The sequence below is a fragment of the Mustela nivalis genome (genome assembly GCF_964662115.1).
Source record: "Mustela nivalis genome assembly, chromosome: 16".
Classification (NCBI taxonomy): domain Eukaryota; kingdom Metazoa; phylum Chordata; class Mammalia; order Carnivora; family Mustelidae; genus Mustela; species Mustela nivalis.
Genome location: NC_139035.1, coordinates 64,334,196 through 64,358,198, shown reverse-complemented (window position 1 = coordinate 64,358,198; position 24,003 = coordinate 64,334,196). Strand labels below are relative to the sequence as shown.

The window sequence follows — 24,003 nt, the reverse complement described above, 5'->3', positions numbered from 1 at the left end:
GAGCCTGAGTGTCTTTGGGCTTTGGGCGCAGTGTAGACCAAGAAAGGAGGGGCTCACCTGAGGCTTCCTGACAGGGTGTCTACTGGGCCAGAACTGAGGGGAGGCCAGGAGGCCAGGGCGGTCCTGGCCGTGGCGTAGGATGGGGCTCGGACCTCTTTCCAGGGCCAGACTCTGCCAGAGTGGAAGCAAGGACCCTCGGGTGGGACAGGGGGTGCGGACAGATGCTTCCCCACTTCTTCCTTCCCTCTTTGAGTCTGGCTGAGAATCTGGGGGAGGAAAGTCCCTGGGGTGGAGAGGAAGTGAGAGCCGACGTGCGGGCCTGGGCAGAGAGGCAGCGCGAGGAGCCGGAGCTAAGTGTGGCTTTGCGAGCTGTCTATATTTGCATGCTGAGCTCACTGCTGCTCTTTTCCTCCCCAGAAAATAAAATTACATCATGGTGGGGGGAAGGCAGGAGGGCGGTATATTCGGGAAAGGTGAGAGGAACACAGGGGGCATCACCCCAAGGGGAGAGCGCGGACGAGATCTGGGCTCCGGGTCAAGGCAAGGAGGCCCCACTTTGCTTCCCGCCCGCACCCGAGCCTCCACCCCGGCCCCTCCAAAGTGGACGAAGTCGGAGCGGTCCCTGGGGCCCTCGCCCCCGGTCCCCCGACCCCGAAGGGGAGGAAAGCGGTTCCCCCAACACAAGCCGGCCCGCTAGGAGGACGAGGCCCAGGGCCCTCCCAAGGCCCAAACGCCGCTCGGCGCTCCCCGGGGTCCCCGCCGCCGCGGCCCGCAGAGGGGCGCGGGGCAGGCCGTGCCCCCCCACCTCGGCAACCGCGCCCCGCAGTCCCGGGGCTCGGGCGGCGCCCCCGGCAGCCCACCCGCGAGCCTTCCAGAACCCCCGCCCCCCGCCCCGCCCCCGGCGCTGACGTCACCGGCCGGCCGGGCGGGGCGCGCGCGGGGCTCGGGCTCGGGCTCGGCGGGCGGAAGCGGCGGCGGCAGCGGCAGGAGCGGCGGGAGCCGAGGCGGAGGCTCCGGACGCTGCCCCAGGACCCGGGACGCCGGAGAGCCGCGCCCTGAGCGCTCAGCCCGAGGCGGTGAGAGGCGGGCCGGGGGGCGGCGGGCTCGGGGCCGGGCGGCGGCGGGGCGGCGAGCCGGGGTCGGGGGCGTCCGCGGACCGGGGTGCGTGGCCGGGCCCGGGGCCTCGGCGGGAGCCCGCTTCCCGCACGGCCAGCCCCCCCCCCCCGCCCGCCGGCGCGGGGATCGGCGGACCCGGGGCCGGGGTCCGGGCGCTGGGGGGCGGGGGGCCGACGTGGAAGCTCCGTTAATTCCATACGCCCCGCGTCGGAGCGGACGGGGACACACACACCTACGAGAGACACGCCAGCACACACGGTGACACACGCCCATGTGACTCTTACACACACCGCGTCGCCCGCAGCAAATCACAGCCGTCCCCGCACTACGCGTCCCCTCCCCCCCTGCCTCCATGTGCCTCCCGGAGGAACATCTGTCCGCAGGACAGCTGGGTGGGGGCCCTGGGCCCCCGACCCCCCGATTGTCTGGGCAGATGCTCCCAGCCCTGCGCTTCTGGGGGCCCCGCTCGCCAACACAGGGGAGACAGGGCAGGAAGTCCTGCTCGCTCCGCTCTGGGACAGGGGGCAGGATCCGGGGCCAGGGAGGCTGCCGCTGGCCTCTCTGCTGGGTCCACTTAGAGCCTAGGGTGCTGGGACTGGCTGGTTTCTGCGCCCCGGAGTGGCCAAAGGACGGAGGAGGGGGTGGGAGAAAAGGAGAGGGAGAGAAAGAATGAGTATGAGTCAGCCGAGGATGGAGCCCAAGTCGGGGAGGGACAGAATGAGGGAATGTGTGCGAGGGACAGGGACGCAGCAGTCGGGGACGGGAGGGGAGGAAGCGACACAGAGATGGCCAGAGCAGTGGGAAGAGGGCTGGGGGCTGGGCTCCCCGGGCGCTCTGAGAGCGCCGGGGAAAGCAGCTTGGCGTGAGACCTCGGGGAGCCGGGAAACATGCTGAATACGGGGGTTTTGTTTCTCGATGAGTCTGGCCCCTGGGCTGTCAGAGCGATTAGCTTTAATTGCTCTTCCCTTTGTGGCTAAACACTCCGTTGGGGAAATTGCCAGGGATGCCCTAGGCTGGCCGCTGGCCTGGTTGCCCAGTTCCTCACGTCCCGGACACCTGTGTCCATCCCGTGCGCGGGGACCGTCATGCGTGAAGAGGGCCGCGCGCCCCTCCTGCCGGTCCTCCCCTTTCCTCAGACCCTCTGGCCACTACAGACCTACAGACTCCCTTTCCTACAGACCCACCGACTCGGCCCCTCCCCACCAAAGTGAAGATCCCTTTACAGCCAGGAAGCCAGTTCCTTCCCCGTTGGACAGTGGCCCTGAGTGTTCGGATGGGGACACTGAGTCACAGGCCCCAGAAGCCCTCCGTATTCAGGGTTCCCCCCACATGAGATAAAGCCCACCGAGGGGAAGGAGGAAGAGAGACTGGAGGGGGAGGGGTGGGAAGGAAACCAACGGGAGGGGGCAGCTCCCCCCCAGTGGTGAGCCCACAGGCCCGGCTGGCCTGACCCTGTGCGGGGGGGGGGGGGGGGGTCTCCCACCGCCCCCACCTTGGATCCATCTCTCTCCTCTTACGCTAAGGGCTGAAGGCTTAGCACCATCTCTGTGCCCCGGGCTCACCCATTTGCTTCTTGGACTGAGCTGAACGTTTTGAGGCCCAGGTACCTGCTGGCAGAGTCTTAGAGCCCCTTCCTTTGTTACAGAATAAAAACATTCCCTGCCCCCCCCCCAAAAAGCCGAATGGAAGCTAAGGGAAGAAGCCAGCAGAGTGTGCTGTTAAGGGAATAATTAGGGACGAACTAGGGGACTGCTTGAACCAGGGGGGCCCAGGTAGATTTTAAAATGGGCACCCTGTGCTCTCCCCACCCACTCTTCCACCTCTCCTGGATCACTGCCCCACCCCTGAACCAGGCAGCATGACCCCTGCACCTGCGTGGGCTGGCCCTCCCCTCCGCACCTCCGCAGCAGGTAGCCCAGGTAGCCCCGAGCAGAGAGGAGGGAGGGAGGGGTGCCAGGGCTCCTAATCCTCAGGCTTTCTTCCAAGTTGAAGCTAATGCTGGGGCCTCCTTCTGCACAGGTGGCTGTCCCACTGGGCTAGGGTGCTGGGGGCGGGGAGAGGGCAGACCACCCGCCTGTCCCGCGCCCAGCTCCCACGCCCAGAGACCAGTCTGTGAGCTTCTGACCTCCTGCCCCTGTCCCCCAGCACCCTCGGCTGGTCCCACCTTTGTCCAGGCTCCACCTGGGGCCAGCCGGGAAGGAGAGGGAGGCAGGCAGGAAGGAAGGTGTGAGGAAGCCGCGAGCAGAGCACAGAAGGATCCGGGAGGGAAGGGGACCGACTTCCTGGCAGCCTCAGCTCCGGTCCCGGTTCCTGCCCCGGTATCCTGTCCCAAGAATGGCCTCCGCCCAGGCTGCCGGCTGTTCCCCAGGCCGCCTTGCGCTGCTCCAGCAATCAGGAAGACTTTTCTGGGCGAGGAGGGGAGGAGAGGCACATAGGCCCGGAGGAATTCTGAATCTCCGGGAGGACAGGGCCAGGGAGGGTGTCGGGGCCCAGCTCTGCCACAGCCACACCACTCCAGGGGCGATGACAGATCAGTGAGGCCAGAGAGCCACTTCCTGGTACCCCTAAAACTCCCCCAAGGGACTGGCCATGCCCCTGCGGCCACACCCAGGCTGCCTTTCCCCCCCTTCCTCAGGGGGCCCCACTCCCCTGCTCTGTCCCTTCTTACTCGCTCCCCACGCCCCTCCCCTGCAGCGGTGTCATTGTCCTGACCGGTGGGGGGCTGGGCCCCCAGAACTGCGGTTGCCGTGGTAACCGCTGAGTCCCGGCGCCCTCCCCCCCTCCCCCCCATCCCTTCGGCCTCCGGCCTCCTTCCCTCTCCCAGCCCCACCTCCCTCCCATTTGCAGGGTCTCCTCACCCTTCCCCTTTTCTCTGGATGGGAGCCTGTGATGACAGACCTTGCACGCGCTCTCACTGTCTCTCTCTCTCTCTCTCACACACACACACACACACACACACAGAGCACGTATTTGCACGGCCAGTGCTGGCACAGTAGCACCCATGCCAGAGCGTGCACACGCCCGCACAGATGCCCGCCGCTGCCGCCTCCACGCACCCGTGCCCACGCCGGGGGGGGGGGGGGGGGCAGCAGCCGCGCGGGCCTGGCTCACCACTCGGCCTCCCCACCCCCGTTCTCCGGGGGGTCTCACTGTGTCTGCCTCGCGCTCTTCGAAAGCGCCTGCCCACCGCCCCCCAGCCGATGTGGGTGGTTCACTCACACATTAATCCCTCCCCACCGCCTCCCCGGGAAGTCTGTGTTTTCCATCCAGAGCCCTAAACCTTAACTCCTTCCAGGAGATACACACACACACACACACACACACGCACACACTTTCCTTCCCCAGGATCTAGTTACAGTCTCTTCTTCCACGTGAAAACAGTACAGGCTGACCCTAATGCTGCCCCATTTTCCAGATGAGGGCTTGCTCCCAGGGTCTCTTCCCGGGGGCAGAGTGTTCTTGGGGGCCCCCTGCTCCCTCTTCCTTTTAAGCTCTCCCCACCCCCCATTAGTTCCTCGTGCCTGGACCCCTTCCCCTTCACCTCCCCCTTTCCTGGCCGGGGATTATCAGTGGGGTGGGGGGCTGGGCTCCGGAGCCGGCTGCTCTGACCTAGATTTCAAGGCGGAGACGGTTCCTGGTGCTGACAGTCCGGAGAGCATTGTTCCGGCCGAGCCTGGCAGGGCCACCGCTGGGCCCTTCTGTCTGCTTGCACCTGGGTGTGCAAGTGAGCGTGCCTGGGAGTGCCTGCTTCTTGAGGGGGTCCGGCTGGCCCTGCTGCCTGCCTCATTGTGTGCGTGTCACGGCGCCTGCCACGGAGGGAGGCAGGCGTGTTTGTTCTGGCCCAAGTAGGGGGCTGGGAACGGGGACTTCTGGGTCTGCGCCTCTCCCGATGCCGTGCCTCTCTGCCTCAGTTTCTCTGCACCCAGGCCAGATGCCGCCTGCGCTCTGCTGCATGCCCAGCCCGCTGCTGGGGAGGTTTGGGGGCAGTCTCAGTCCAGTACAAGGTCATCTGGCTCCTAGCCCCAGCCCTTGGTCTAGCCACAGTGTTTATGCTATAACTTACTTTGTAAAATGTTTTACTTTTCTGATTATAAAAGAAATATTTCCTTGTTGTGGGTGAAGTTCACATTTTAACCCATCCAGAAGGTTCATTCTAAGGTTGGCCTTCCTTCTTCCTGTCTTAAACACACTTTCTGCCTAGTGAGTGCCAGGAGGGCCTCGCGTGTTCTCTCCCTTCCCACGTGGAGATCTCCACGCGACAGGCATGTGGGCTCAAGGCCCTGAGACCCAGCCGTGCCCGGCCCCCTGTGGGAGCCCCCCCCCAGTGACGCAGCAGGAGCAGCAGCCCCTTTCCTGCCTCTCGCCCAGCGCTGCCGCTAAGCCCCTTCCCCTGCCACCCAGCCAGCCTGGGAACTGGGCAGGGGGCCAGAGCCGGCCGCTTGGTATTCTCGGGCGCGGGGGCTGTGGGCACAGCACAAAGGCTGGGAGAGGGGCTGCGTGGAGGCCCGGCTGCGGTCAAGGGAGAAACCGGGCTGCCCGAAGGTTGGCGGGGGGAGCTCATTGCCTGCCCCTCCCCGCCCACCCGAGCCCCAAGGACTGAATGCAGGGGGCCGCGGAGGGGCCGGGGACCATTAGACCAAGCACCTAGGCAGCTGTCCAGAATGAGTCATTAGCGAGGTGGTGGGGGGCTGAGAGTGAGGGTCCACTTTGCTTCTGGGGAAGAATGGAAGCGAGAACACATGAGCTCCGGCCATCCCACCCCCTCCTGCCCCTTCTGAGCTTCTCCCTGCCACAGCCAGCCCGTCTCTCCCTGACGGCTGTTTTGGAGTGTTTTCTCTTTCTTTCTTTTTTTTTTTTTGACTGGGGGAGGGGTTGCAGGTGGGTGGGGCGATTCTGGGGGGGCCTTGGAGGCAGCGGGTGAGAAAGTCTGGAGCAGGTTGCTATGGTAACCGCCTCCTCAGTCAGGGGAGCTGTTGCCAGGGTTACTGTTGGGGGGGTAATGAGGAAAAAAGATGGGGGTAAGGAGGTGTGACTTGTCACTCTAGGCTGTAGCCTGGACCCTAGCTTCTCTGTTTCTTCCCGTCCACTGCCACCACCCTGAGGCCTTTTCCCCCTCCGGCCCAGCCCTCCCCAGCCTCCCTGTTGGCCTCCACCCGCCTTACCCTCCCCGGCTGCCCCACAGAGCGGGGATGCTAGTGGGAGGGACCAGCGAGTAAACCCTCCTGGCACCTCCAGCTCAGCGGCCTGTCCCTTTGTTCGTCCCAACCCCAGTCATGGCCGAGTACGGGACCCTCCTGCAGGACCTGACCAACAACATCACCCTCGAAGACCTGGAGCAGCTCAAGTCGGCTTGCAAGGAGGACATCCCCAGCGAGAAGAGCGAGGAGATCACCACAGGCAGTGCCTGGTTCAGCTTCCTGGAGAGCCACAACAAGCTGGACAAAGGTGGGTGGGCCGGGGGGCCCCAGCCTCTCGGGCTCCGTCCCTTGGGCGAAGAGAAGCGCGCCGCGCTCGGCCAGGCCGGGGGAGGCTGAGCGCCGCGGCTCGGGGACAGCGGTCCTCGCGGCCCTCGCAGGGCGCGTCGGGAAGCCACGCGGCACTCAGATACTACTGTGTTGTGATGAGTCACGTGGTACAGATCATCAGGTCACAGAACAGTAAAATACAAGTTAAAAGTGGTAAAAGTTAAAACCGCGAGCTCTAACGTTTTCAGAGGCACTGGCAGAGGCCGCTGCTCTGGGAAGGGCTGGGGGCGGGGAGCTGCGTACGAAGGCGAGTGGTTTCAAAGGCAGGGTCCAGAGGAGGGCTGCCTGGCAAAGGACCCGAGTCCCACAGGCGGGAGTGTCTGGTGCGTCTGGAAGATCAAGGGGTCCTGCTTAGCTTGGCTGGGGCCTGAGTGAGCTCTGAAGTGGCTGGAAAGGTTGGTTAAGGCTCTGCCGTGGAGGGCCTCGAGTAGGTGGGGTGAGCCAGCTGAGGCCTCGGGGGTGGGGTGGGGGGCCCAGCAGGCAGGGAGGCTGGGGTGGACCTGGCCCTGGGAGGAGGCACCTGCAGCAGTCGGGGGCGGGGGGGATGGGTTGGGGGGGTGGAAGGGACTGAGGGCGTCCCCAGTCTCCACGGACAGTGTCCTTCTGGCCACAGGGGGGCCTTGTCGAGAGACTCCCCCAGGTCCCACATGTGCTAGCAGGAAATTTCTCTGACTCCGACTTGGAGGAAGAGCGGGAGGGGGCCCGGTGGGCGACCGGCTGGGCGGAGGGTATGAGGTAGGCCGACTCATTTTTCTTTTCTCCCTCCCCACAACGTGGGACCTCTTTAGCCTGATTCCCTCTGAAACCTCACTGGCCAGCCCCCTGCTGTCCTGCACAGTCCCCTGTATCGTTGGGGCCTTGGCTCTCTGGTCCTGCTCAGTAGCTTGTCCTCTTCTCGCGCTGCCCCCTCCAATAACCAATGTGAGCACCTCCGCCGTGGTTCCAGAAGCCCGGTGCGGTCAGGCAGGGGAAGCCGGCCTCTTCAGCCTGGCTGACCCTGTCTCCCGCCTCCTTCCAGACAACCTCTCCTACATCGAGCACATCTTTGAGATCTCCCGCCGCCCCGACCTGCTCACCATGGTGGTGGACTACAGAACCCGTGTTCTGAAGATCTCGGAGGAGGAGGAGCTGGACACCAAGCTGACCCGTATCCCCAGTGCCAAGAAGTACAAAGGTAGGCGCCGCGCCTTGAACACGCACCTCTGCCCGCTCCCCTGGGTGACCCTTGGGGCGCTGGATTTGGGGCAGACGGGAGCGGACGTCGGGGGCTTGCCTGCTGTCTCCCACGCCTTCTGTGCCCGGACACTTCCCTTCTTGCCCCCCAGACATTATCCGGCAGCCCTCCGAGGAGGAGATCATCAAACTGGCTCCGCCACCGAAGAAAGCCTGAGCGAGGGGGAGGAGAGGAGGAAGGTTGGACCTTCAGCGGACCACTCCCTTCCCCCAGCCTCCAGGGGAGGGGCAAGGGCCACCCCCCAGTCTACCCACTTACTAACCTGGTCCTAACCCCCTTACTGTGCGCGTGTGTGTGCGTGTGCGCACGCTCTGTCTGTCTCTCTGTCTAGCTCATCTAGTTCCTCCTCCTCGTGAGGGGGTGGGGGTCGGGCTGGGGGCGCTTCGTTTCCCCACTTCAGGGGGGCGTGGGGGCTCTTTCTATGCAAATAGAAATGGGCACATTCCTCCTACTGCCCTTTCCTCTATGGCTGAAGTGTGGGAGCAGAAAGGACCTGTATTTTCCTACGCCGCGGAGCCGAGCTGGCGGTGAAGCGTGGGGCAAGGTGGGTGCGTCTAGTGACAAGCAGTGGGAGGGAAGGCGGTCACCCAGCCGCCACCTGGAAGGGGCAGAGAAAAGCCAGAGTTCCGCATCTGTACCCTGTGCTGGACCGGCGGAGGGATCTTTCCTAGATGTTCCTTAGGTTGGAGGGCCTGGGCCCCAGCAGGTCCCTTTCTCCTCCCCTCCTATGGGCCTAGGATGGGTATGAGCCAGGGATCGAGCGAGGGATCTAGTGAGAGCACCACAGGACCCTTCCATGTCCCCGAAATACGGACTCCATGGAGCAGCCAGCACTAGTTACTCCCCCGCACCCCCAAGAGCCCACGCTGGGAGCAGGCCCCACCGCACCAGGCGCCGGGGGTGTGGGCGAGAGGGGCCCTCTTCGCCACTTCTTTATTCCTACTCAGACTGTTGCACACACAGACTCCAGACCTGGGGAGGTTGAGGAATGAGCTCCTTAGGTCTTCACTCCCACCCTGCCCCACCCACAGGGTCCCCGCGTGGTCACCACAGGTGACCTTCCTTCTTTGGGGTCTGGAACACCCCCAGCAGGAAAGACAGGAAGAAGCTAATTCTAGCCTTTCCCTTTGGACTGAACCCCCCGTTCAGTCCAGGAGGGGACTTGCTAGCCCGTCTCCCTCGATATCCTGGCGTGTTGGGCTCGTGGATGCCTCCTAGCCAAATCGCTAGACCCCAGCCCCCTTCCTGTGCCAAGATGCTCTCCCCACCCTGACCGTGCTAACTGTGTGTACATATATATCTACATATATGTATATTAAACCCGCACTGCCATGTCTGCCCTTGCTCGTGGTGTCCAGCATTAACTTATTGTCTAGGCCAGGGCGGGGCTGGGAGCGGAACACCACAGCCAAGGGAGGGCCCATCGCGTTGCTACACAGGCAAAGTGAAAAAACTTTTTTTTTTTTTTTAACTTAAATTCACACGCCATCTCAAGAGACTTTTTAGAGAAAGTTGAAGTTCAGAGCTTGTTAAGATGTGGGAGCAAAACTGACGTGGGACAGGAAGACTGGCTGCTGGAAGAGGGAGGAAGCCAGGCTGGCCGGAGCGCGGCTTCTGCTCCCGGCCTGGCCCGGCCCCACCGTCCCCTCTGGCCACTGCTGCGGCACCTGCCTTAACACGCACACCTGGAGCACTCCACAGCTCTGCCTTAAAGGACCCCCATGCCTGCCCAGCCCTGTCTGCGTCTCCCTCCAGGCCAGAGAGATACTTGTAGCATTGGGAGGAGGGGGACTGAGCATGAATCGTCCTTCCGGTCAGGATTCTGTGATGTGAGTGTGTGTGAGAGAGAGCGAGCGAGAGAGAGAGAAGGGAGGGAGCCTTCTCTGAAGAGCAGAGCGGGCGAGACGGGAGAAGGAGACAGGGCCGTCTTGAGCAGAGTCTAGGAATACCTCTGTAAGGCAGAAATCATCTAAAAAGACTAACCTGCCCTCCCACCCCCGTATGGCTGTGAGGTCGTCCCTATCCTGTGCTCCTCTGTCTGCAGTGTGCACGGCCTTCTAACCCTGGAATAAAGGTGATTGACTGTACTGCATCCGACTGAATTCTAGAGTTTCTGTGAAGGAGCCTTTGGCTGGGAAGGGAGGGAAATAATACCCCACGTCCCTCCCTGCGGCCTCGAACGGCGGCCGGGAAAACGGGAAAACACCGAGTGCCACCGTCCCGCTCCCCGCCCCTAAGTAGCCCCGAGCTCTGGGGCCTGGTCCGCCCAAGCCCGGAAACGTGGCTGTCAGAGACCAAGCCGCCTCCAGCTGCAGTATGGGCAGGGCCAGGCACCTGCACTGGCCGGAGCAGAACCCGCCCACCGTGAACGAATGGGCCACGCATCACACACACAACAGTGGTCAGAAAGAAAAAAAAAGCTTTACTGAGAGAAAATACACAACAAATTCCAGAGTGCATGGTTTTCAGGCCACTCCAGCACCCCAGCAGCCGTGGGAACGCAGACCACTGTGGCCACACGCCGCCTACCTCAGGGCGGAAGTGCAGCACTCACAGCTGGTCTGACAGTTGCTAAGAAAAGGGCCAGGAGGAAGGAGTGTCTGGGAAGTCCATCCTTTCGCTGTTCCCTTCCTTCCCGGCCGGTTCTAGAGAAGCGCACCGCCCCGGGGTGCAGAGCTCCGGGATGGGGGCAAGGAGACAGCAGCACAAGCGACAGGCCGGAGCGCAACTGCGACTTTCACAGCCGCGACCGGCGACGAGACACGTGTCCAAGCCCCAGCCGCCTGCACCCTCACCGTGTCCCTCGACCGCAAGGTCTCAAGAGGTGGACAGGCTGTCAAGGCCAGCCCAGGAGGGCTCTGGCGACTACGTTCTTCCCCTAGGAAGGGAGCTGCTAGGGGGAGGTGGGCGACTTGAAGAGCGAAGCCGCTGACACTAGCGTGAACATGTCCTCTGTCACATACGGTAGGACAGTCCGCAGCGGCAGCACCCTTTCCGAAGCCCGAGTTCAGTCAAGTTTTAAAGACGAGCCAGCCTCTGGTCGGGAGAGCCATCCTGGGGACCCCACAGGACAGGAGGAGAGGTAGGCGAGCTGAGGCAAAGAACTGAAAGGAATTCACTGTTTTCCCAACCCCAAAACCGTGGCAGGAGGCAAGGGAGGGCCACACTGAGACTCCTTCCATTCTGGAGCCTCCAAGAACCGCAGGGGTTCGCCCGATCTCCGCTGGCCGCACACACAGGGCGGGCTGACCCCGGCCCGATCTCCGCTGGCCGCACACACAGGGCGGGCTGACCCCGGTGCGACCGCAACATCGTTACTCCCGCGCTCTTTTCAGTCCCTTTATTGCGGTCAGAATATGTAGGTATTTAAACTGACAATAATTTTAACGTGATACATCCAAGTTTGACTTGCTTTTTAATATATTTATAGATATAAAATTAGGCCTCTAACAGTGACAGGGCAAAGAGATTGCTGCCACCAAACAACTTTGTTTTAAAAGTAACAGAAGAGGTAACGCGTCCTTCTATCCTTCCTCCACCCCGCCCCTCCTCCCGCTCCCCCGGCCCCCCGCACCAGACCTAGTTAGGGGTGACGGGATTAAGAGCGTGAACGACACATCATCAAGTGTGAAACACTGTGGGAAGTACAGAGGGGAACGGGTGGGAAGGAAAGTGAAGAGGGGGGGGCGGTGAGGGGCTCTAAGGACTCCCCAGAAAAAATAAGATCCTGGGTTGGGGTTGGTCGGGGGGAAAAAAATGCAACTGTCACAGACTTTTAAAAAATAAAGAAGAAAAAGGCCAAAAACCTAAACCAGAGAGAGAGTGGCACTCCTACCACCCCCACTCCGGCCCATGGGTACTGAACAGCCAGCTAGCCCCACCCCCCACCCAAGAAACAAGGGAGATTAAAGAAAAGGAAACCCCATTCCCTACCCCAAACCAGTTAACAAAATAGGCTCCCCCCTCCCAAAAAACAAGGCTTTGGGGAGAGGCCATTTCTGCTGAGCCCTGTGCACCTCTCCACGGAGCCCATCCCGGGGTGTGGCTCCCGCTCTAAGCTACTCCGCGGGTTCGCTCCCACTCTGGTCTTTCTCCTGGGATGTCTTTCTTTTTTATCTAAAGCAAAAAGTCCAAAGTGCGTGTCTGCTGAATGGAAGGGCCTGGCACAGGAAAGGGCTGTGCAGGCAGGATCGGGCCAGCATCCCCAGCCCGCCCCTCCTGGCGACGAGGCCTCAGGACGGCATGCACTGCACACGGTCGGGGCCCTCGTCCTCGTCCGATGTGTCCGAGGAGCTGGGAGACTCCTCGGAGTCGGCGTCTGGGGCCCCAACCCCGGGCTCTCGCCAGCGCTGTAGAAACGGAAAGGCTCTGTTAGTAACTGCCCCGGAAGGAGGACAAGCCTGTTCGGTCTTAACTCTCTTCCAGACGCTCCAGGCCAGGGGTCAGCAGAATGTTTCTTCAAGGGCAGATAAGAACTATGAGAGTCACGGGCCACAACCCTGCTGCGGCTCCGCAGCGCGGCTGTTGCAGCAGGGAAGCGGCAGCAGACAACAGGAATGAATGGGATGGTTGTGTTCCAATAAAACTTTATTGCAAAAAACAGGCAGCATGCCAACTGCCAGAGTCTGCTAACCCCTGCCGCAGGCCTCTCGGGCATAAGGATGAACAGACGGTCACCCTGACACTTATTTCTTCTCAACTCCTCTGGCACGCTCCCGCCTCACGAGGACAGCACTCTGTGTGTGGCGACGGTGAACAGAAAGCAGACACCACCCGTTCTGCCTGGCGGTTCTACCAAGGCCACAGCAGGGCTCTGGTGGGGCTGGACGACCACGGACCGGACACCCAACCCAACCACCGATCTCTTTTTAAAGTAGCGAGTAAGTGTGCCCTGAACTGTTTTACCCTGGAGAGAGTCACTGCCCTTGGAGCTCGCCTCCCGTGGCCGCTTACCCGGTGGTGGCGTCTCTGTCTCAGGTGGTGCATGAGGAACCAGAGCATGTGGCTGTCAAACAGGTCGGTGTGGTGCAAGCTGTCTTCATCACGCTCCCGCTTGTTCTTCTTTATCACCTGGAACCCAACAGGGGGCGGGGGCGGGGCGGCCATGGACGGGGGGGACCTGGGCCACCCCGGCTGGCCCTCCATCCCCGTGAAAACCTCCCCGACAAACTGTGCTGCTGCAGGGGAGCGAGACCACATCGGGAAAGGAGGGACCGGGCTCACCCACTCGGGAGGCTGGGAAGCCCTGAACTAGAACGATTCTTCCTCCGGACGCCCGGCCCCCGGCCCACCGGCACGACACGCACTCCGCAGCTGCCCCGGAACCCCACGCTGGGGCCACTCTCCGAGCGCCCACTGAGGCCAGGCAGGGGCGGTGTGCGGCTGGGGCCTCTGAAGGGCGGGCAGGCGGCGGCTACCCCTCCCCACACCCCTCAGGACGCAGTGAGGAACGCGCGGAACGCACACGCCCACGGTCAGCTACTCACGTCCTTCAGCCCTGTCAGCTCCGTGGAAGTCTCAGCTGTGGGTGCCCAGATCTTGACATCGTGGTCAAGGCCACTGGTTGCCAGCACCGGCAGGTGAGGGTGGGGCTCGAGACAGTTCACCTGGTCGGGAAAGGAAAGCACAGGCTCAGGCAGGTTGGGAACGGGCTTAAAACCACCACTCACCTTGAGCCAAACATATCCTCAACCAGAGCTGGGGCAGAGCCGGGAAGGCAGGCCCGACCGTCGTGAGCGTGGGCCCAGGGCCCCGGGGATGGAGGAGACACTGGACACAGACGGGGTATAAGACCAGGCCTCTCTCTCGTTCCCTAAGCAGAGGCAGGGGTGGCCACACCCTAGACACAGCCCCAGGGGTGGGCGGGTGACTGGTCAAGCTCACTGCTGCCTTCACGAAAAGGCAGTGAGGTCCAGATGACCTCATCCACTCCGGATTCCACAGCTCCGACTTGCCCAAAGATGGGGGCAGGGGGTGAGGGTGGGGGGCCTCTCAGAGGCTTTCACAAAATGGGAAATTTTTTAAAAATGAAGAAAACAACAGCTGCCGCTGAACGCCCAGAAGACAGTCCAGGGACGATTACATTCACTTGGCGCTGCGGCGAACTGGAGGGAGGCACACAGGCTGCGAAGAGGCAGCCCGCGCGAGCAAGGAGGTAGGGGAGGCTCGGGTAGGCTTGAGAACCCTGCGCGCCCCGGGGCTCAGCACCCTGCTGTCCACCCCGAAAGCCCGACAGGCTCAACTCAAGCATGGCCCAATGCAGGAAGAGAGCTTCCCACAGCCCTGGTGTGCTCATCAGCCACCTCTGGGTACCGTCACGAAGCAGGGGAGATGTCCTCCCACAGATGGGCCGGCTTCTGGCTCAGGCAGCCTCCTTTGGTCTGGAGGCACCCATGCCCCCTGCTGTCTGACCCATCACCTTCCGAGCGGCAGGGCAGGGTGGGGCGGGGTGGGACAGGGCAAGGCAGGCAGCTCCCAAGGCCACTGGTCGAGCTGGTCCCAGGTCGAGCTGCCAAAGCATTTTCGGGCTTTGAGTCAGCTGAGGGATAGATAGGAAAGGGCCCAGAAGGAAGAGGGTGTGGTCCCAGCCGCTCCTCACCGCCCCCACCCCACCCCATCGCATCCCGCCCTGCAGCTGCCCTGTAGGCCAGGAAAACAACCCCTGGCAAAAAGCCTCCTTTATCTTCACTTCTCTCTGGACCAGCCTCCTCCTGGCCTGCACGCGCAGGGGGAGCAGCTGAGGAAAACGGGAGCCAGCACCGGAAATAAAACTGACCCAGACTTCCAAACTTCTTCGTTCTTCCATTTGACAAGTAAATAAAAATGCTCCAGAAAAAAAATGAAGCTAAAGCCTGAGCCTAAGAATGAAGCAGAAATCCTACTTCTCTTCTCCTTCTCTCATTCCCCATGGGGATCCCCAGTTTGTGTGGGGGCTCTCTTGGGCAGTGGGGAAGAGCTTCTGGCCTGTGCAGCACGAGGAGGCACTAGACAGGGCGCCACTGCCTGAGAATATGATCAAAAGCTCTGTGACCGCTCACACGCGCCAACCTGAGCTCCTCCATCCGCCTCCTGATAAGCCTCTGCTCCGCTCTATTCTGACCTAACCTCTGCTTGAGCGGGTCAGTCAACTCAGAACGCACAGAGGAGAAATTCCTTGGGACTTAAGGCTGAGGGCAAACCCGAGGGCAGAGCCAAGGGCGAGAGGCAAACAAGGAGCACACGGTACCTTGGCTGGAGCCTGCCGGGGGCGCTGGCAGAGAGCTTCTGGACCAGGCCCGTCTGAGCGCCAGGACTTACCCTGTCAGTAACACGCCTGAGCAGAGCGAAGAGCTCCAGCCTTAAGAGGACCGGACTGGGCGACGCAGGGATGGGAAGGGGCAGCCAAGTGCTTTGGGAGACTAGGGACTGTCTTCCACCATCATCCCCCCATCCGTCCCTGAATGGGAACAAAGAAAGGACTCGAGTTTGAGCCAAAACCAGACTTAAGAAACCTGGGCAAGGCAGACAAGAATGTCTAAGACCCCTCCTGGTTCTAAAATTCTACGTCATGATGAGCTGCTCTCTGCCTGCTTCGGAGGCCAGTGCCCGGTGACCCACTGCAGGCAAGTCAGGCCCAAAGAACAGAGGGGCCCAGCGAGGGCACACAGGTCATCAAGCTCCCCAGCTGGGAACCTTGTTTTGGGGCACAATCCCTCTAACTCTCACTCTCGGGACCACTCAATCCAGGCCTGGGGCCCACCCATCCCGTGCAGGTGCCCTCCCCACCTGAGCGCCTGGACGCCTCGCCAACCCCGAGCCTGGCCGAGGTGAAAGCAAGCCGGCCTGCAGAGTGGGCTAGGGGAACGGACAAGGCCTGGCCTGCGGGAGGGCACGCAGCCCCCCTTCTTTCTGGAACGGAATGCAAGACAGTTTAGGATCTAGAAAGGATCCAATGGCCCCTTGTGACTTCCTTCTGACTACATGCCTACTACAGAACTCTCATGAGGACTCCGGTGTTTTAGTGTGGCCACTGCCGATGACAGAAGAGCACCTAGGGGAGAGCAGGACATGAAGCAGGCAACCGTGAGACACACCTTCCCGCTCGGGACCCCTCTCCACGTACGTGCAGGCCGTGGAAGCCTTGGATCTGTCCTGGCCCCAGGTCCCCAGAATTTAGACAAAACCAGAAAACAACCTGAAATGATTTCACAGCAGGGCAAGAAACACACAAGGAAAAGGAGCGCGACAGCAACAAACCATTCTGCATTCCGCTGCGCTCTCAGGATGAGCCCACGGAGACGGCCGGGCGCTCTGCAGCCCCGCGGAGCGCAGAAGGAACCAAGTGGGAGAGAAGCCGAGCCAGCTCGGCCGCTCCCCAGAGGCCCTGCACCAGTCTGCCCACGGCGATCGGCACCATGTCTGCCGCACCGCCTCTCCTCGGCCATCCGAGAACCTTACGCTAGGAAGCCACTCGACCCCCTTCCTAACTCTGGGACTCAAAATGGAAAGAAATATATGGTTAGCTAGATGCACACAGAAGCAGACCACGCTTCACTCCCCCACTCAGGGTCCCCGTGCTGCTTTTCTGCCCAGCCTCTGGGAAGGCGGCCTGCAGGTCAAAGGACAGGCAAAGCAGGCCGCTCAGTCATTATTTAAAAATAAATTTTAAAAATTCTAAAAAATGAAAAAAAAATTTTTTTTGCTGTGTTTGCTCTGTCCCCATTGGGCCCTTCTAGCTTATATCCGCCGAGCCAGGAGCTAGTCAAGATCACTACTTCGCACCCCGTCGGGGAAGAGGCATGAGCCTCGCGAGCGCCTCTGGCTCGGCGCAGGGTGGAGCGCCTCGAACTCCAGCGCTTTTCGTTTAGAAAAGGCGTCTGGGGGCGCCTGGGTGGCTCAGTGGGTTAAGCCGCTGCCTTCGGCTCAGGTCATGATCTCGGGGTCCTGGGATCGAGCCCCGCATCAGGCTCTCTGCTCAGCAGGGAGCCTGCTTCCTCCCCTCTCTCTCTCTGCCTGCCTCTCCATCTACTTGTGATCTCTGTCTGTCAAATAAATAAATAAATAAATAAGATTTTAGAAAAGGCGTCTGCCTCGAGATCCCTCACTCAAGCCAGAGGTTCTCTCCCTTTCTCTCCTCAATAAACCATGCTTTAGAGGGGCAGAAGACAGAAAAAGGGAGACAAGATCCCACCAAATCCTCGGCAGCGCCGGACGACCCCTGCCGTCACCGCGCCGGCTGGCCCTGAGCCGCGGCGCCGCGGGCCTGCTGGGACCTACCTTGCAGGCAGGCGAGCGGGGAGCCCGGCAGCCCCGCGCGGTACTCACCACGCCTCCCTTGTCCCCCTCCATGAACTGGACGATCTGGCAGGACGACTTCTCCCAGAGGAAGATGTGCCCGCAGTCACTGCCGCTGACCACAAACTCACTCTTGGGGCCGTAGAAATTGACGCCTTTTACTGAAATGATAAAGGAGGGGAAAAACCACTGGAGAGCTGGCATCGGGCCTGTGTATATTTACCTCATGGGGACCTGAGTTATTCACAGACTCTAAGCCAGCTAAGAGCCAAAGAAGTCCTCTCACTTTCATAGAACAAATCAAGGGGCTGTGTGTATATCAGAGGCCAAAAATCACACCAGTCCCAGAAACGATTTCCGATCCCCGCAGGGCTCCACGGGGATGAGGGCCTGCAGTCCCCCAGCAGCAGCCTCGGCCCCCGTGGTCTCCGCCCTGCAGAGCACCTCCAGCCTCACTAATGCCTTACTTGTCCCAGGCTGAGTCACCCCAGCTCTGCCGACGCCCAGGCAAACCTGTCTATGCCCGAGGATCACCCCGGGTCAGTGAGGGCTTCCCAGGCTGCCAGCAGGCCTGAGAATGAGGGCGGGCTAGGCCGCCGCCGCGGTCAGAGGCACGGGAACTGTGCCTGCTACCGAGACTCTCAAGGACACGGCTCCGGCCCCTGAAATGACTAAGAGAAGCCGCACATCCCAGCACCCCTGTGCGGCGCCACGGCGGTCATGGGACCGCACTCAGCTTCTCTCCGCCCGAGGACTAGCTTCCAAGCACTGGTTCCCGGCCCACCTCACCAGCTCAGAAGAAAAAGGACAAGTCACTGCTCTCCCCAAGTCAAACTTACGACGGGTACCTGTTAGGGGTGGTGAGGACAAGGAGCAGCGGCCACCCCAGCTCTTCCGTATGCTGGTGGCACACAGGGAGCTTTTAAAAAACCCCTATCAAGCTGCAGCCAATCCCAATTAAACCAGAATGTCTGGGGACAGAAGCCAGGCCTTAAAAGACTGGCAGGTGACTCTGGGGCGCCGCTGAGCTCAGGGACCACAAACACAACACACACGGCCCCTCTTCACCGCAGCCTGGGGACGAGGCCCTGGCACCAGGCCTCCGTCCCTGCCTCGTTCTGAAGATGTGTTGCCCCCTCCCACCCTAGAGCCAAAGGCTCCTCACTCCTCCCGACCCCCGGTTTCAGGCAATACAGTGCCCGAGACTGAGGATGGCTCTCCCAGACTCCCTAACAGCCTGTTAAGCCTGAAGTTACCTGAGATATTTATTTATTTATTTATTTTTAAATATTTTATTTATTTATTTTTTTGACAGAGATCACAAGTAGGCAGAGAGGCAGGTAAAGAGAGAGGAGGAAGCAGGCTCGCTGCTGAGCAAAGAGCCCAATGCGGGGCTTGATCCCAGGACCCTGGGATCTTGACCGGAGCTGAAGGCAGAGGCTTAACCCACTGAGTCACCCAGGCACCCCATTACCTGAGATCATGAGAAAACCACGTTCACTCATGTCTTCTTATGCCTGATCGAGGCCCCACCCCTGCAGTGAGAGAGGCTTCCGGGCCACTGTGCTTGAGCACAGCACGCCCACGGAAGCTCCAGCCCGATGAGGGACACCCTCTCACGGCCCTGACAGGCAGCCCCGTCCTGTCCGTGCAGCCGGAACGACACGCTGCAGTCCCTCGGCCAACCCCGACGGCTAGGGGGACGAGCTTACCCGTGGCGTTATTCCGATGGCCCTTGTATCTCTTCACGTACTGGGCCCCATCGCTGTGAGCGGAGTTGAAGAGGTAAATGTCTTCGTCGTTGTAGCTGGCCAGGAGCTCTGCCAAGAGTAAGCACACAGCAGTGAAGGCAAAGGCTGAAACAGAGCTGGGACCAGGAGTGGGGGCTGGGGTGCAGCTTCTCGCCGGGAGCGCCCCCTCCTAACACCCAGCCAGAGCGCCCATCTCGCTCCGCTGGAGCAGCAGGCAGGTCAGGCGTCCAGGGCGGACCGAGAACCGCTGCCGGCCCAAGGGCGGCAGGATGCTCAGGAACATCACACCCGTGAAGGCAGGAATGAGCCACAGGCATAAGCACCTGCTCAGGAAGGAGCCTGGGCTTCGGGACGGGCACTGCGAGCCTCATCTGCGGCATTCTGCGGGCGGCGCCGGCCCCTCGAGGCTCGCCTGCGACAGCCTCCCACTGCGCGCCGGGCCTCGGCAGCCAGGCCCCCGTGGCTCCGGGGGAGCCAGAGCACAGCGGTGAGCGCTGGAGGGCACACGCCCCGCGGGCTCCGTAGCTCCCCAGACAGAGGGGCGTGCCAGCCGAGGAGCTGGGCCCTGCTCACGTACCTGTGCCGTCGTGGCTGTACACAAGACAGGTGATGTTTGCTTTGGACTCACTGTTCACCTGCAATAAGGAGCAGATACTGACTGATGCCCCACCCCCCGCCCCTCGTTACACAACCTTCAGGAGACAGGTTTTCCTTCAAACTCCCCTCTATCTTCTCCCAGAGAGTGAGAGTGAGAGAGAGAGGGGCAGAGGCAGAGACAGGAGTACAACGAGTGAAACGTGGCCAGCTCAGGGGAGAGGGCTTCCTGCTGGTGGTTTTCTGTGTGTGAGCCATGGGACAGACACACTCTGTCCTCTGGCCTTACCATCTCGGGGCAAAGCGATGACCTTTACCTCTACACTCTGTGACCAAGAAAACCTAGGCTAAGAGAGGTAAAGTGACTGCCCAAGATCGCAAAGCTGGTAAGTGGCGGAGCCGGGACTCAAATCCAGGGAACGGACTCGAAAGTCCAAGCAACTCCATGCCAACGATTCTGGGGACAGCCCTGGGCTTGAGTTAGGAAAGCTGGGAACCACTGGCCCCTCGTGAATCTTACCAGGTGGTGAGGACAGAATTTCTTGAGCACTCCATTGTTCTCGTTCTCATCGATTTTCCGCTGGTCGTAAATCCTGTAACGGAAGAAACAATAAAATGTTAAAATTTAACAAACGCCGAGGGCGCCTGGGTGGCTCAGTCATTAAGCATCTGCCTCCAGCTCAGGTCTTGATCCCAGGGAGTCCGACATGGGGCTCGCTGCGCTCAGTGGGGAGCCTGCTTGTCCCTCTCCTTTTCCCCCTGCTTGTGCGCTCCCTCACTCTCTCTGTCCAAAAAAAAAAAAAAAAAAAATTAAAAAATTTTTTAAAAACCCCCAAACTTACAAACTGATCCCTTGGATCACTGCAAAGCAGGGCAGAAGAGCCGGGAGCCGGCCGTCAGGTCAGATGAAGGACGCCACGGCACCGGGCTTCCGGCTCCCACTCTTCCCGGAAGGCCCTCCTCTCCCGGCCCTTCCGAATCCCGACTCTCACCCGGACCCTCCCCGGTTCAAGCGGGAGCCCTCCAGCACGTGAACCCGAGCGGCTTCTCGCTCCTCTCAGCTTCTCATCGCTGTTTATTTCCACTGAAAGTTCCCCAACAGCCTTTACTGCTACAGAGGCCAGGCTTCTAGAAGTCCGTGGGTCTTCCAGCCTGTCTTGGCCTCTAAGCTGGCCCGTTCGCCCTCTCGCTCCTCACCGTGACGACTACACCCCCCCGCCCCCGCCAGGATCTCAAGACCGCTTTCCTCCTGCCTTCACTCCCACCCAACCCCTGTCACCCCTCCTCATCTCTGCGAGCCACACTCTGACCCTCCATTCCGACACCTAGGACAGATGTCATCAGCCAGGTCCCCCGTCAGGTGCGGGGCCTTCGGGAGGAAGGAGCCGCCGCCGGTGCACGTCCCCCATCTCGGCGCGCCTCTCCACAGCTGTGCTTTCCCGGCTCTGAGGCCCGACGTCCAGTCCAGTCCCCGACCTGTCCCTCGTGCCTGTCTGCCCATTTCCCAAACACCCTCCCTCCCTCTTCTGACTTTCCACTCTTGCTTGTCTGTCCTTCCCTCTCAGAGGCCAAGTATTGAAACAAGCCACCCGCGCAGTGCTGTCCGTCGTTTCCGGCCGCCTTCTCCATCCATTCCCAGCTAGCTTGGGCCCTCGACCCGCTGGTGAGAACTCCCAGGCCCGCGTCACCCGTGGCCCGACAGCCTCCACCCACAGGCCACTCTCTGGGCCTCTCCCTCTCCTCTGGACACCATTCGGGCGGTGGCCAACCACCCCTCCCGGCGTGCGCGAGCTGGTCGGTCTTTCTTCAGCGCTGACACTCCCCGGAGCTTTGGTCTGAAGTTCTCCTCTGACTCTACAGGGAAACCATGATTTAGACGGAGGTTTGGCCTAGGTTACTTGCAGTATCCTTCTAAGTGACTTCCTTGCTCATGCTGTTGCCAGCATTTTTCTAAAATGCAACATTTTATGCAAATTCCCCGCTTGAAATCTCTCCAGTGATTCTGTATTTTTCTCCGAAATAAAGTCCAAATTCCATCTCTTAGGACTCTCCACCTCTTCTCCAAGAACCTGTACATTATACCAGAACAAGCAGAAAAGAGCGAGGCTCCCTCGAACACAATGAGTCACGTGTCACAGCCTTTGTCCTACCTCTACCACAGCGGCCCCTCTACCCGCCATCCTCCTGTCCCGTTGGTTTGAGGATCTCCTCTGTGAAAAAGAACAGCGCGGAGAAGCGGTTTCTCCCATGTTTAAGGAGTCTGAGGTCAAACACTGACTCTGCTGCTTAGCAGTGGAGTAATCCTGGGCATGTACTTCACAGTTTCTATCCTTAATATACCTGTTTCTCCAGAATGTTCCTCAAAGGCGAGGTCTATTTAACTGTGGGCTAGCACTAGGGTGCTCAGTAAGTGCGGGAGGAACGGAGGAATGAATCAATACATGTCTGTGTTCCCCACAACTTCCTGCTTAACGTCCTGCATTAAGAGAATTGTCCAGAGGGCGCCTGGGTGGCTCAGTGGGTTAAGCCGCTGCCTTCGGCTCAGGTCATGATCTCAGGGTCCTGGGATCGAGTCCCGCATTAGGCTCTCTGCTCAGCAGGAGCCTGCTTCCTCCTCTCTCTCTCTCTGCCTGCCTCTCTGCCTACTCGTGATCTCTCTCTGTCAAATAAATAAATAAAAATCTTAAAAAAAAAAAAAAAAGAGAGAATTGTCCAGAAATGTCTGCAAAGTGAACCCCAAAAAAAGACAAACAGGAGACTGCTACTGCCAAGTACTCCTCCTCAGCAAACACAGCAGCTGATCATCTGATGTAAACAAAGCCTAATCAACAGCTCTTAAATATCACTAAGCCACCATAAACTCTCTAAGTCAGCAAATTAGTAAAACATATTTAAGTATTCAATACTTTGGTGTATGGCCATTCGGTGTTCCTCGGTATGTAAGGCTCTCTGCTCTTCCTCTTTTTTTTTTTTTTTTTTTTTTAAAGATTTTATTTATTTCTTTGACAGAGATCACAAGTAGGCAGAGAGAGAGGAGGAAGCAGGCTCCCTGCTGAGCAGAGAGCCCGACTCGGGGCTCGATCCGAGGACCCTGGGATCACGACCCGAGCCGAAGGCAGAGGCTTAACCCACTGAGCCACCCAGGCGCCGCGCGCTCTTCCTCTCTCTGAGCAAACCCTACCGTCCTTCCCCTCCCTTCCCTAACGATTTAAGAACCTGCTATACTCTAGATAGGACGCTAGGCTGGGGGTTGGCAAACTTGATCTGAAATGGTAAGACAGGGAATGTTTTAAGCCGGCAGGCCATCTGGTCCCTGTCACAACTACCAAACTCTGCCACTGTGGCATGAAAGCAGCCTTGGATAATATGTAAATAAATGGCCATGGCTGTGTTCCAATAAAACTTTATTTATAAAAAAGCAGGCAGTATAGGGGCATCTGTGTGGCTCCGTTAAGCATCTGCCTTCGGCTCAGGTCATGATCTCAGGGTCCTGGGATGGAGCCCCGCATCAGGCTCCCCACTCGGCCAGGAGTCAGCCTGTCCCTCTCCCCTTATCCCTCCCCAGTTCCTGCTTGCTCTCTCTCTCTCTCAAAACTTAAAAAGAAAATAAAACAAAACAGGCAGTAGAATTTGCCAGCTCCTGTGCTAGACAGTGCGGATACAAAGATGAATACGAATTATTCCCCTATTTTCTAAGCATAGGACAGGCTCTTGATACTTAAAAAATATATCAGAGACTTTTTTTTTTTTTTAAGATTTTGTTTATTTATTTGACAGAGAGAGATCACAAGTAGGCAGAGAGGCAGGCAGAGAGAGAGAGAAGGAAGCAGGCTCCCCGAGGAGCAGAGAGCCTGATGCGGGGCTCGATCCCAGGACCCTGAGATCATGATCTGAGCCAAAGGTAGAGACTCTAACCCATTGAGCCACCCAATGGTGGCTTTTTCTTTTCAGCAGGTTTAGGTTTACGAAACTATCCGGGGGTGGCAGGGGTTTCCCTCACTCTCTGCCCGCACACACATCACCTCAACACTATCAACACCCCTCACCAGAATGGTTTTTGTTGGCTTTTACCAAGTATGAACCTACACTGACACACCTGTGACCACCTGGGCATTTGCTCCTGATGCATTTTCTACAGGTTTAGACAAATGTCTGACACAGATCCATTGTTATGATACCATACGGAGCATTTTCAGGGCCCTGAAAACCCTCTGTGCTCTGCCTGTTCCTCTCTTCCCTGCCCCACCCCTAAAAAGCACTAGCATTTTTATCGCGTCCATAGTTTTTTGCCTTTTCCTGAATGTCATATGCTTGGAATCATATAGTATACAGCCATATCAGATTGGCATGTTTTAAAGTTAGTAACACGCACTTTATGGTCCTCTGTGTCTTCATGTCTTGAAGGCTCACTTCTTTTCGAGCACTGAATCCTGGTCCAGCATCTGGATGTACCAGTTTATCCATTCACCAACTCAGGGACACCACAGTTGTTTCCAAGTTTTGCCAACAG

General features: G+C 59.7%; 2 protein-coding genes across 10 annotated transcripts in view; one reads left to right on the top strand and one right to left on the bottom strand.

The window, feature by feature from the left end:
- The first annotated feature begins 929 nt into the window (after window positions 1-929).
- PEA15 (proliferation and apoptosis adaptor protein 15) lies at window positions 930-9,967 on the top strand. The gene is made up of 4 exons (XM_082704360.1): window positions 930-1,076; window positions 6,388-6,561; window positions 7,660-7,815; window positions 7,967-9,967. The coding sequence occupies exons 2-4, from the start codon at window positions 6,390-6,392 to the stop codon at window positions 8,029-8,031; spliced, it is 393 nt and encodes a 130-aa protein (XP_082560486.1). The 5' UTR covers window positions 930-1,076; window positions 6,388-6,389; the 3' UTR covers window positions 8,032-9,967.
- A 310-nt stretch (window positions 9,968-10,277) lies between these two features.
- The window catches only part of DCAF8 (DDB1 and CUL4 associated factor 8), a 38,969-nt gene continuing 25,243 nt past the window's right edge, over window positions 10,278-24,003 (bottom strand). For 5 of the 9 annotated variants that reach the window (XM_082704338.1, XM_082704343.1, XM_082704346.1 and 2 more), the window contains 8 exons: window positions 20,014-20,086; window positions 19,477-19,534; window positions 18,861-18,968; window positions 17,179-17,309; window positions 13,362-13,481; window positions 12,829-12,945; window positions 11,165-12,224; window positions 10,278-11,120 (listed from right to left, as the gene is read on the bottom strand). In XM_082704338.1, coding sequence (XP_082560464.1) covers window positions 12,108-12,224; window positions 12,829-12,945; window positions 13,362-13,481; window positions 17,179-17,309; window positions 18,861-18,968; window positions 19,477-19,534; window positions 20,014-20,086 — 724 coding nt within the window. In that variant the 3' untranslated portion in view covers window positions 10,278-11,120; window positions 11,165-12,107. Of the gene's footprint in view, window positions 11,142-11,164; window positions 12,225-12,828; window positions 12,946-13,361; window positions 13,482-17,178; window positions 17,310-18,860; window positions 18,969-19,476; window positions 19,535-20,013; window positions 20,087-24,003 lie in introns of all 9 variants that reach the window. The other 4 variants (XM_082704342.1, XM_082704341.1, XM_082704339.1 and 1 more) reach the window with 2 other exon arrangements.